Raw genomic sequence first — 14,242 nt, 5'->3', positions numbered from 1 at the left:
AATAATTTCCTAATTTATTTATTTGATATTTTTAAGTCAATTTAATTTATTTATATATTCATTAAAAAGTTTTTGTAAATTTTATATTTATTTATTTGGTTAGGATTATGAAGTTCTTGTTGAATATTGCTGAATAATGCTGTAACCTAAAATTTTATTTGTAAAATACAAAATGTGTGAATGAAAATATAACGTCGGGCTATTTTAATCCGTAATTTTCAAGTATTTATAAATTTAGGTAAGGAAATTTTTAAATTTTAGTTGTTATTTTTTAACTTTTCTAAATGATTAAAATTTAACTTAATTGTTAGAATTAGTATTAATTATTACATCTAAGAAGAATATAGATATATATCAGAAATATTTTTATATTAAAATGCAAAAATTTTAATGTTATAGATCAAATTTTAAAATTTAAAGTTTTTAGTTTCTATATAGGCTAATTAATTTGTATTATACTGTAATATGTAAACATAAAATGGTAATTCAAAGAAGTTAAAATTTTATTTCTAAATATTTTGAAATTCATATACCTATTCAGTTTCAGAATAACATTGTGAGATGTTTACAATTTATTTAGATCATGCATTTTTTTTATATGCATATAGTTTTTATTATTTATATGTTTGATTTGTGTGTGACATAAAATTCTGACAATTTTAACTAATTAACTTGATTAAAAATGATAAAGGTTACAATAATTATTTATAAACAATTACTTGAGATTTTTGTCATTAAATTTTTGTCCTGTTTAAATATTATTTTGATTTCTTTATCTGATTGGTAAGAAATTTTTATATTTACCAATACAAAACTTTTTATAGGTAGTAAAATCTATAAAAATTCTTCTGACTTAGTAATTAATTTAAATCTACTCTCTATATGGGGTTGTCTATAAATTATGTCTGCATTTTTCTTGAAATTTTTATTCCTCATCCCCTCTTGTCCCAGTTTGTCCAAGTTTCTGTAACCCCATTCCCTCTTCGGATGTGCAACAAAACTCGACCTTTTTAAAACCTTTATCACTTTCTACGTATGGTATATATCAGGCATGGGCAAATGCGGCTCTTTTTGAGTTACATGTGGCTCTTGCTGAAAGTGTTAATTTCTGTTTTTTATTATTATTTTTACAATTTTATTTTTATAATTTTGTGAAAATATATTTATTAAAAAATTCAATATTTGTTTTATATTATATTTATATTATATAATAAAATTGCACGCTTTACCATACTATCTGCCATGACAGTACAGAACTGCAGCTCCCATGCATTTTGCAAAACCTACATTTCGGCTCCCACTGAACTCTTGCTTGCCTTGCCACCCCTGGTACATATTATTCAATATCTTCTAACCTGATTATTGGTGTTAATAAACACTTCATCCCAATAAAACTTTATCTTCAGGAATGCTTAATTTTTGGGAACGAATGTTTTTGGCCTCACCCGAGGTCCACCTACGCCACCGACCCAGAGGTTCACGCAGACCTATCCAACACCAGACTGATAAAAAGAGACTTCCACGTTGACCACATTAGGATCCTTGAAGCCCTTGAAATATACAGGGCCAGCCTGAAGGGGAGATGTATAAACTCCAAAGACGGCAATGACTATCATATGCATGGCACTACATATGCAAAGAGCAAGAAGTTGCTGACGCTCCATAGCATGTGCATATGTTCCAATTTATTTTGAAGAAAATAAGGAAAGGCATTCTGAATTTGGAATCCTGTTTTGAATTAACCTGAAGCAGACCTTAGGTGAGGCCGAAAACATTTGTTCCTGAAAATTAAGCATTACCAAAGATAAAGGTTTGTTGAGGGTGAAGTATCTATTATTCATAAATGAAACTTATAAGAAATTTTTGAAATAAGTATTAATAAAACAAAATGCATAAACTGTATAAAACTTAATAAAATAAACAGATGTCCACTGAAGCTTAACCCCCTCCCCTCATCCAACTTTTGTCTGACTTAACTTCTTCCCTCCTTCCCAGTTTGGACATCATTTATGGACAGCCCCTATATAAAATAATAATCTTAAATATGTCCTGATGCTTTTTTTCTGTCACAAAAAAAAAAAAAATAGAAATGGTAACAATGGAAATTGGCAAATTCTCATAAAATTTTTTAACAAAGGAGCAAAGCAAAGTGGGTGGGAGGTTTGAACAGCCCAGCCTGCAGGAGTAGGGTATAGGAAGCAAAATGAGGGGTCAAAGTGAGTTCAAGTGGTCCCCTTGTGGGAGATTGAATTGCCACAAATTTTTTATTGCAGATAGTCTATATTGGAAACAAGTGGGCCAAGCCCGTGGGGTGAGAAAGTGAAGCAAACCACAGAATTGGAATATTTTGTATGAGATGTTAAAAATATCATATTTAACTAATTTGAAAAATGATGTTTTTTTCTTTTGTTCTGAAATCTTTAGGTTGTTCTGATTTGATTTTGATGGAGAAAGTCTGAAAGGAAAGTTTTTGTGATTTGAATTTAAAAAAAAGTTTTTTTTTCTAATTAATTTGAGTGTGGAAGTGCATTTCAAAATGGATTTGAACTTAGTTGATGTTGCAGAATCCTAACTCAGAATTAGATAGATGAAGTTATACATATCGAAATTTTTCAGCATGCTAAGTAAAAATAATATTTAACTCTAATAAAAACAAATACAATTCCACTTTACAACATAAAAGGAATTTAATATAGGCTGTATCAGGTATGTATTAGCAACCTTATTGTTCTGTATGCCTGCTAGCATTTATTATAAATGAAGTTTGAAACTTGTACTTAGGTGGAAAGATGAGAAAGAGACAAAACTGGTGGGGACATGTTCCATCCAGAATCAAAATTTTCATGCATGATTCTGAATTGTTAAGCATGATATGGATATGTATGCATGCATACTACCTGTAACCTTGTCTGTGGTTTGCTTAATTAGTGTATACAGTCAAACCTGTTTTTATGCGGGGGATAGGGACCGCATAAAAAAAGTCTCACATAGATAATAACTCAAAACCGTACGAAATAGAATTTATTGACAACAGATGTCAGCACTTGACTGCATCGTCTGGTCTATCGTCTGTTTTACATATTTTTGTCCAGGTGGTGTTTTGTTGACTTAAAAAGTAAATTATTTCATTTTTCGCATATTCATGCAATAATATTACTATAATAAGTGCATTTATGCTATAATAAGTTTATTTAGCTATAATAAGTCAACGTAAGACATGACGAATCGCACGAGACTAGTCGCCAACTATACCGCACAAATTAAAAATCGCACATAAAAAGAGCGCATAAAAACAGGTTTGACTGTATATTTCTTGATTTTGATTTCTAATACATCAACTTTCAAATAACTATTTATACAGAATTATTGTGTTCCTTATTATTGCTTGGCTGTTTGTGGTAATCATAATGAAAGTTATACCCTATTTACATTGTACTGTACACTTCAAGCCAAGAACAAAATTAGCTTAACAACACACACTGTGTTGTTAAGCTGAATTTAAGTCAAACAAATATCTAAGTGAAACATACTTAGATATTTGTTTGACTTAAATTCAAAAGAGTGAATGAGTGAAATTTATTTTTCTGAACAAACTTAAGTCCATTTCTGATATCTGCTTTCTTTGAGGTCTGCTTATGAGTGAACCATAGAGAGAGAGAGAGGTTTATATTTAAGGATTAGATGATTATCATGTTTTCCAATTAATTATTGATTAATCAGGATTGCATACATCTAATCATACAATTAATTGTTAACTAATTATTTATTGAAGTATTTTTTAAAATATCTTTATAAAATTTTATTAAATTTTCGTTTATATACAGTTTTTTTAGTTTTAACAACAATAATTTTTCTTAAATAATAAAATAAATATGATAGATACTATTTCCAGTTTAAAATTGTTTGAAAATACTGAAAAATAAATTACAAAATCATCCTTGATGAAGTAGTTTACTACTAATTAATTTTAGTAGTCAGATTTCAATTTATATACAAAGGAGAGAAAGGCTTTGTTTTGTTGGGTTTTGTCCTTTATCCCTCCTGATTGATTTATTCAGTATACTAGCAGGTGCACAACTTAGTCATGCTGCTGTAACAAAAGAAGGAATTAGTATGATTTTATATTCACATAATATAGGAAATTAGGTTCTCATAGCATTTTGTCCACATTTCATTATACTAGGTCTGCTTGCTTTATATACAAGATGATAAGAACGGCATTATTAGTTATGTAATTTACTTAAAACTGATGCATCTGGTACTTAAATAATAGCTATGTTTATCAGCTAGACAGGATTCTTAAATTAGAAATGTTTGGGTGCTATATGTACTGTTTTTCTGCTCCTTTAATGTCTCTGGCAAGTTGTTGTTGTTCTCATGTGATCAATATAATAAAATAATATATCTGTAATAGCTAGTTTCCAACAGTCCAGTTTTGAACCAAACTGTCTGGTTCTACAGGTCTTGTCTGGTATACAATTGAGAGATCAAATCAAACACTGGACAATTTCATTTGAATAACATACCTTGATAATTTTCTAATAATTTAGATAAAAATAATTTACTGTGATTAATTTTGATTATACTAAGTTTCTTGACATTGATTTAAGCAAAATAACAAAACATTATCTTTTTTAATGTAAAATATGGATTATATACTTGATGATTCTATACTGATACCATTTTGAGTAAATAAGTGCAATGATTTTAATATTTCTGGGTGGTTGTGTTTTTCCATTATTAATTGATAAACTAATTGACTTCCATACATCAGACATTCTTTCAAGTGCAATATAATTAACAAACTAATTATTACATTGCAAATTATTTCATAATCTACTTGTAAAATTTTCTTTGAAAAAGGCATATGCATTGAAAATTTAACTCATATGTGATAATTTGCCATGAATGAGATTGAAGCTTATTCCTTATATATATATACACACCTTATATGTATATATATACACAATATTTTTAAACATTTATTAATGCTGTAATAGAACATTTTCAGTTTGAATAAAAATTTGAGACTAAAAACAAATACAAAATGCTAGTGGTTTCTAACAGATCTAGATGTTTTGCTATATTATTCTGAATTATATAAAGTTATTTCTTTAAACATAATTTTTAATGTTTAATAATTTTAATTTAAAAAGTAATAAACTGTTTTTCCAATGGAATGATTATTTATTGATTATTATAATCATTGGAGAATTAACTGCCACTTAACAAGTAATCAGTGCAGGAATCAATTAGTAGGAGTGATAATTAACAAACAATTAACCAGTACATTTCTACTTACATTCAAAACATTTATAAACCTTACTTCTACTTATATTCAAAATATAGTGGAAATAGATTATGTATGATATCAAATGTGTGGAGGATCATGTATCAGGAAAACTATTAATAGGAGCAATGTTGAGCAGAAGGAACAATGAATTAGCAATATTGATTGAAAACCAATGATATGATAACAGCACAAGTCTATGTAATTGTACAGTTATAATTTATTTTATTTTATTCATTATTATAAAAAAAAAATTAATACAGAAGGACATATAACAGGGGTGGCCAAATCTTATTATAACAACAGCCATAAATCCCTTATCAGAAATAAGTGAGATCTACATTCTCTATTGGAATAGTATTTTGTATTACATTCAGTTGAAATACTATAGTTGAATAGTTATCTCTGTTATGTGGTAAATATCTCTGGTACTTTATTTTATGATCTGCTAGATAAACATTCATTCAATTCCTTTGACTTTACAAATGTATTCTTAGCTTTCAGTTGCCTGTTCATGGTTAAGTTGTGAATTACACTTATAATCTATGCATATGTCACACTTCATAATAATCGGTATACTTACAAAAATATTATATATGTGTAAGTAGCCTGTACCAAATTTATAAAAAGAAATTGTATAAGTATATGGAAGCTGTAGTAAGGGTCTAGAAGACCCATGATTAGCTTGTGAGCCATAATTTGGCCAGAGTAGCAACATAGAATAATTACATATTCTATGGTTTTATGTTATTTTGTATAATGTGAATTCTAAAAGTTAAAAGAGCTGGCAACATTTAAACAGGAAAAACTATTTGGAAAAAATGATCTGGTGTTTAAATTTAAAAATAAAAATATTTGGAGGTTCAGCTTCCCTAGACTATGTGGTTTTAGGGTTAAGGATCATTTGTCTAGCCACAGAGTTACCAGGACAGGAGAAGAGGTTAAAATTTGCAAAATATTGAGCTACATAGTTTATGAACATTCCTAAATAATTAGTTTTAGTTTTGTAGCATGAACAAATAGTTGATCTTGATTTGCAATAATATGCCTTAATTTAATCCTGCTTAAGTACTGTATTAAGTCTACTTAAACTTTATGGTATGAATAGGATATTACACTGAATAAATTTTGTTGGGAAATAAAGTATCATATAATGTACTCTCCACATTTTATCGTCATATGATTTGAATGTCTTTGGACCAGTTGAAAAAGCATTTGAAAAGTATGCTATCTCATCTGATGCAGATATGAGAGAGACTGTTCAAGATTGGTTCTGATTTTAACCAATAAATTTGGCATAACCATGAATTATTTAATATTAGTCTTACAATCAACAACCATTATGAAAAGGCAGATCATTTCTATTTTATTCAATCTATCTTGTTTTAAATCAGTTCATTTAAAAACTGAAATAAATTTATGCAATTAAATATATTAAAATAAATACTGTAAATTATTTGTAGTTAACTGAAGATATATAAATACTTTGTTTTCTATTCTAGAGTAAAATAAAATGTCTTCAACAAGTAAATTAGATACAGTCTATAGAAGAATATTATTAACAAAATTTTTTACAAAAGGATGGGGAAAAACAGAAAATTTTAAAAGGTAAATTTTTTTATAATCTTTGAAAAATATCTTAATTTTTGAGAAACATAATGTATAAATAGTTATTTTATTATAATATAAATAATTGTTCTGTTTCGATTAATGTAATTAATAAAAATAAAATTAAGGATGATAAATTCATTCTAAAATAGCAAGTATGAGAGTGATTCAAAAAGTAAGGTAATAAGAGTTCTCATGAACAAATTTTATTTCATAGGCAGATATAGTGATATTTCATAGGCAGATATAGTGATATTTCATAGGCAGATTATTAAGGCACTGGTATATATTATTTTTCAACATAGTCACATGCTTGTCCAAACATTTATTCCAATGATATACCATGGCATCGATGCCAGCAGAGAATAAATCTGCGTCAAGTCCCTTCAGTCACGTCATTATGGCTTGCTGAAGTTCCATATCTGTTTGGAATCGCCTATCACCCAGGTGCTTCTTCAATGGTCTGAAGAGATGGAAATCACAGGGTGCCAGTTTGGGGTTGTGTGGAGGATGTTCCACTTGATACGCCATAACAATTCAGTCGTGTTCTCAGTGCACCAAACCCACACCTGTTTTCATGTACATGACATTACCACTGTACATATCAACAAGTTGATGAATTTCTATTGGTGAGTCCCTTATCAGAAATAAGTGAGATCTACATTCTCTATTGGAATGGTATTTTGTATTACATTTAGTTAAAATACTATAGTTGAATAGTTATCTCTGTTAGATGCAGAAACCAAATCACACTACGCACTTCCACATTTGACCATGTTTCTGTGAGCACAGTCATCTTCAAAATGATATTGTGAGAGTCTGACTCAAAGTTTGTGCCATCCAATGTCTGTGTGATAAAGCTATAGTCTTCTGCTGCTGCCTTAATGGGAAATTTGAACAAGGAAGAATATGACACCCGTGAGAGCTCTTGTTACCTTACTTTTTGAATCACCCTCATAAAATAAATGCTAAAATATTCAGAATCTTTACATTTTACCCTTCTTGCACCACAAGAACAACAAAAGTCACTTAGTGGAGTTGACTTTAATTTAGAGGTTCTTCTTGACCTCGATACAAAAAATTGTTTAAATACGTCCCTCTGTATTGCCACTAACTGATGTTTTTAAACAAAAATTTCTCTTGAGAACAGTCAAATTTTAGAATAAAAAACAATTTAATTTATGCTAAAACTGGCTTTTAAATGTTATTTTATGACAAACATTAAGTTGTGTAATGTGTGTGGAATATTTTATTCTAAAGATAAAAAAGTTGTGTAATTATTATTCTGATATAACAATTAAATTTCAGATGTTAAAATTATTAAATAAAATAAACATCCCAAAACATGATGCATTGATATTAAACCAAACGTTAAAATTATTTTTTAATCTTAAATGTTAATTTTATCTTTTATCTTTACATTTAATAAAATTACAAGAATTTTTTCACTTAAAAAAAATTCAGCTTGATTATAAAGGTATTTAATAAAATAATTGAAAAAAATTTGAAAAAACTGGCATTTTTAAACATGGATATGAATGATAAACTATATATATATATATAAAGAAATACCAGTACTTGAAATTATTCAGTCTCTTGAGATCTCTATTTTTCATCCTATAGAAACACATATGTTTTTAATGTACAGTACATGCATATTATGTTGTATATGAGTGTATATTATGCCATATGTATGTATGACAAAGATGACAAAAACTGTACATACTGTAAGCATAAATAAAAAGAGGAAAATTACATATGCTCATTAGCACTTTGCGTGACTTCACAATTTGTTAAAAAACTCATCCATCTTGGTTTCTTTTGATACTGCTTTTCTGTTCTATTGAACACAACATCACTTGACATTAGCTATGTACAGCCTGTTTGTTTTTGCTGAAACTTATCAGGAAGGTCTTCACAACTTGAAAATACTCGATGGCCTTGCCTCAATTGTATCAACTGGCTGACTCTCTTCATACAATTCTTCAATTGTACATATTCCAAATGTAACAAGTATGTACATCATCAAACTACAAATTTCCAAAAACAAATATCCCAAATATTAACTAAACATTGAAAAAACAGAAAGTTTACAATAAATTTGGGATAGAAAAAATCTGTTATTCTGAGATTGTTTTGTGTGTATGAATTGAGAAATGAACTATGTACATGTACTTATTTGATTAATAATGCTTAAGAATTTATTGCAAATTCTTACTAGACTAGAATATAACTGCAAAGTAATTTGATCCAGATATTGCAATTACTCAATTAAAATTGTTGTTATACATTAAACAGTTAGCCTATTAGTTATAGCTATAATTAAAAGGACATATCACCATCAAGACAGGAAGGAATACAATTACTAAATAAGCAAACACAAATTATTCAAATATAGGTTTAATTAATATAGGTAATGCATTTTGGGTACTTGGACCTCTCATCAGCCCATTGAAGGTTAGACATACAGTATTAAACACAATAAATATCTAAAGTATTGTAACAAGCACAGTTTACAAACTGAAATTATTACAAATGATAGTGCAAATGGGTACAATTACCCTATTAATTAAATAAAATTAGTTGTCTGTCAGGAACTGACAAATTATACTGTTGTCTTCTTTAATAAATTGCAAATGTATTCTATTTTAAGATGATTTATTTCAGTATCTCTGTTGTTTACTGTTTATTTGGTTTTCTATGTTTACTGTTAAAACGGGTAAAAACAGTTAAGGTCTCGGATAGTTGTTCAAACTAAACATTCTGATTATTGTTCCTATTTCTTTCTCTTGATCATTTTTCATTGCTGTTTTCTTTTTAATTTTACTAATATACATCTGAAATATGTTATTTTCTTATATATATATATAGAGGTATATTAGATTTATAATGTATGACTTTTTCTGTTTTCTTTAACATAGTAAAAATTGTTATTCAAAAAATATCTAATCTGACTATGAAAATGTCTAAATAAGTTAAACTATTATTAACTTCCTCTTCAAATTCAAATTATATACTGTTAAATCAGATAAATTTAATAAACATTACAAATAGAGAAGAATGGTAAAACAAAATGGTATTAAATTATAGTAATAGTTATTTCAAATAATGTTGGGGATATGTTAATTATGGGATTAGATGTCATTGACCCTTCAACATTAAATATGAGACAAACAGTAGTAGATATAGAAGCTAGTTTAAGAAATAATAAGAATAGTCAAGAGGTATTGTACATTAAATTAGGAATAGAATCCAAAATTTTATCAAAAATACAAACTTTTGTATACATTTATTTTACCTTTTTTACTATTTAATAGCATATTAACTAACAGAGTTAATTCTCTATAAATTTTGCATCAAATTTACTCTGTTAACATGGTAAAAAAAGTTTAAAGAGAATAATGATTTAATACTAGCTAAAGCTGATAAAGCTAAGTAAATCATTATTATGAATAAAAATAATTATAATAAAATAGTATTAGTGATTTTAAAAGATGATGATTAATGTATTACACTCAAACCTGTTTTTGTGCAGTCTTTTTTTGTGCAATTTTTTTGTGCGGTATACCAATTTGATTGAAATTCATATACCGCACAAAAAAAATCACACAAAACAAATCGCACAAATAAAAAATTTCACAAAAACAGGTTTGAGTGTACTTAAAGAAAATCCAATTGAAATTATAAAATAGCACATCATAAAGAATATAAATAGTTATTTAAAATCAATTATATAGATAAAGGCAAGGCTTTATTAAAAAATTTTGCAATAGAATTCTTAAAATAAGCTTTAGAATAAAATCTCCAAACACTGGATGTATGTACTAAAATTAATATATAAAAATAACCTTAAATCCATTGTAAATTCCCTTGTAGAACCTGACAATGGCCATTGTGCAACATTGAAAATGTTTATTAATGAAATGAATGTTTTATTTTTAGTAGATTTAAGTTTATTTATTTATTTTATTTAAGTTTACATTTTATAATATAAAGTAAATAAATAAAAATAAGCTTTGAACTTGAGAATTTAGCTGAGAAAGATACTTTTTTTTAAAAATTATCCCAATTAATCATTTTTATTTTTATCAAGCATTTTTATTTTATTAATTGCCTAGGAAGCATATATAGTAACGTTTTTGTTGTAGACTAGTTATTATAGCATAATAATAATAATTATTATTATTGATGACAAGAATGAAATATATATTATTTATAAGAAGTAGGTGGGCAAGGGATTTTATCATTATGAAAAACATTATAAATCTTATTTTTGTGTAAGAGAAAGTTTTGTTTATAGTAATGATAGATACTACATATTATCTTGCTGTTAGAACAATATTAAAAGAAAATTTTAATTAATAATCTTAAAGCTTTAAAATTTTTAATATTAATTTCCTTTTTAGGTTATTTGCATTTCGAAAAATAATTTCAAATAGAGAAACATGTCAAAAACTTGTAAGACATGATTATCCAATAAAGATTGATAAAGTAAGTAATTTTTTTTTCATTTTTTATTTTTAAATATTGTTATATATTAAACAGAAGCATACTACATAATTAGTGATTTTTGTTTCTTCTTTTTCCCCTGCTCATTGAGCATTTTTGATCTTTGAGCCTAACATGTATAATACACTAGACTCTTGCTAATCTGGTCATTCCTTGCACAGAGGAATGCTGAATTACTAAAGAACAATAACAATAAATAACATGATCTGTAACTCTTTGGAACTGGTTCTTTTTTGGATGCAAATGGGCAAATAATAGTGTGCTATTATGCAGTACTGTATACAGAAATAAAACCTGGGTAAACAAGAAAACAAGGTGTGTGACATTAACATTTTTATATAAGTGGAAGCACACAGGCAATACTAGAAGATATGCCAGATTATTAGCAGAAATCTATTACCTCAATCTGTTTCTTGAGAAGTTTTACACGTCTCTTTTTCAGACATTTATCTTTATTTATTAGTAGGAATTCTCCCATCAAATATGATGGACAACTTTCTGTGAGAAAGTAGAGATTGAAGAATCAAGAAGAGACTTCAAGAAATTCAAGAAAAATAACTAATATTTCTAGAAATTCACTTATACTGTCTGTTGGAACATATTTAAAACGTATTATCATGCTTCAATTAACAGGCTCATTAGATTGTTACTTCCAATTGGATAATATAATGTCACATGGTCACTATAGAAAGATTTTTAAAAAAATTTGTTATAGAAATGATACAATGTAGCTATGTTTTTTTAAAGTTTAAATTTTATGAAGTAAGTTTAAAATACACCATTTTCCAAAATATTTAAAAATGCAGCTTAAGGGAAATTCTATTGTCAAGCATGAACTAAATAAGGTTGCTGATGTCATTGCAGCATAAGTATGGTCACTGATCTAAAATTGATAAAATATTTATTCTATAGCTAATATTCCTGAAAAATAAGTAGCCTATCCTTTCTGTCAGAACATAAAGTGAATATAACTAAAATTTCATCTAGATTGGACAAAAAATTTCAGGAGTTTTATAAAGAAAGAATTCACACCATAATGGCTTATATATATATATATATATATATATATATATATATATATATCCTGCATATGTATGTGTGTATATATATACACATTACACAGGAAGGCAAAGAAAGCCACTTAACACCCCTGCTACAGAATATAGAATGTACCCAAAATTAATTTGTTCATATTAGGAACACACTAGACCAAGAGGGAAACAGATTGATATGTGTTGCATAGCCACAATCTTGATGGCAGCCATATTGAATGCAACTCCAAAATTTTAAATGGGAAAGGGGTTCATGTGACACATCATTTAGGGTCAGAATTTCCCAAAGAATTGATTGCTGAAAGATTTATTGACCTACATTGAATGGATATAGAGTTATTAATGTGTTTTCTTTGTTGTTACAGATTGAAGAACAGACAACACAATGCCCTAATGAAGGAAATTGTCCTGATGGCAGAAGAAAGAAGATCCAGAGTGATTGCACAGAATTTTAATTAGTCATCCACACCACATGCCTGTGTCACACGTAGCAGTTGCCAACATACTCCAGAAATTCAGGGAGACTGGATTGGTCCATGATAAGAAACATTTAGGCCTGTATAATCACCCTGAAACTTCTCTTCCTTGTCATCAGGACAATTTTGGTATGTTCTTCCTGCATTAAGGGCATTGTGTTAGCTGTTCTTCAACCTGTAACAACAAAGAGAAAGCATTAATAACTCTATAACCATTTGATGTAGGTCAATAAATCTTTCAGCAATTAATTCCTTGTGAAATTCCAGCCTTGTAACACACACACATCAATCTGTTCCCCTTGGTCTAATGTGTTCTTGATGTACCCAAAATTAATTTGCTCATATATATTCTATATTTTGTAGCAGGTGTGTTAAATGACCTTCTTTACCATCCTGTAATATATATAGCCATTGTGGTGCAAATTCCTTATATTATATATATATATATATATATATATATATATATAATTATTATAGTTACATTGAATGTATCCCACCAATTAAATATTAACTCTATGAAATTTGCTTTCATTTTGAACCAAATTCTAATAGTATTTCCAAAATATATTATTAAAAATTTTTAGTTTTAGAAAAGTTTAATATTCTGCCAGAATGATTAACTTTTTCATGCCATTTGATGCTAATTGTATTATGATTATTTTCTTGTTACTTAACATTATTTGAGCAATAACTAAATAGTGAAAGAAAAAATTGAATGTTGTAATATTTTTCAGTTTACTTTATTTATAAAAGTCAACTTATTTAGAATAAAATATTTATTTAATAGAGTTATGAACATAAGTTAGTTAGCTAAACTTCATACTAGTTAGTCTCACAGATTGCATGTTAGTACTAGAAGGTTACAAGAAAGTTGATAAGTTTGACAAATAAAATTTTTATATTTTTCTTACAATTTGTTTCCATTTGAAAGCTATTCAAGAGAATTAACTTTTGCAATTTAGTTTTATGAATGTCAAGATTTTGTATCTTATGATTTTAAAATAAATTAAAGCTTGAATGAAAAAAATACTGACTAGAAGAAGAGAATTTTTTTAACTTGATAAGATTTTTTCAGCAGGAGAATATTTTTTCTGGAATTTTTATTAATAACTAATATTTATTTTTGTTATAAATTTTTATATATAAAAAGCATTAAAATATATAAAATTTGAAAGAAAACACATTACAAACAGAATATTTTCAAGTTTGTATTTTAAAATATATATATAACTATAGGAATAAGATTATAATGTTAATATATATATTTATCTAATTAATTTTAATTATATTTAAATTGCTTTTAGTTA

The 14,242-nt window shown here is 27.3% G+C and overlaps 1 protein-coding gene across 1 annotated transcript in view; it reads left to right on the top strand.

The window, feature by feature from the left end:
- The window catches only part of LOC136972111 (protein ABHD18), a 29,929-nt gene that overhangs the window by 1,977 nt on the left and 13,710 nt on the right, over nt 1-14,242 (top strand). Inside the window, exons 2-4 of the mRNA XM_067266667.1 lie at nt 104-238; nt 6,793-6,898; nt 11,305-11,389. Of these exons, the coding sequence (XP_067122768.1) occupies nt 6,804-6,898; nt 11,305-11,389 (180 nt within the window). The 5' untranslated portion in view covers nt 104-238; nt 6,793-6,803. The remainder of the gene's footprint in view (nt 1-103; nt 239-6,792; nt 6,899-11,304; nt 11,390-14,242) is intronic.

This window comes from Centruroides vittatus, unplaced genomic scaffold (genome assembly GCF_030686945.1).
Source record: "Centruroides vittatus isolate TY-2023 unplaced genomic scaffold, ASM3068694v2 contig_1057, whole genome shotgun sequence".
NCBI classification, from domain to species: Eukaryota; Metazoa; Arthropoda; class Arachnida; order Scorpiones; family Buthidae; genus Centruroides; species Centruroides vittatus.
The sequence above is the reverse complement of the archived record's forward strand: the minus strand, read 5'-3'. Positions and strand labels throughout refer to the sequence as shown.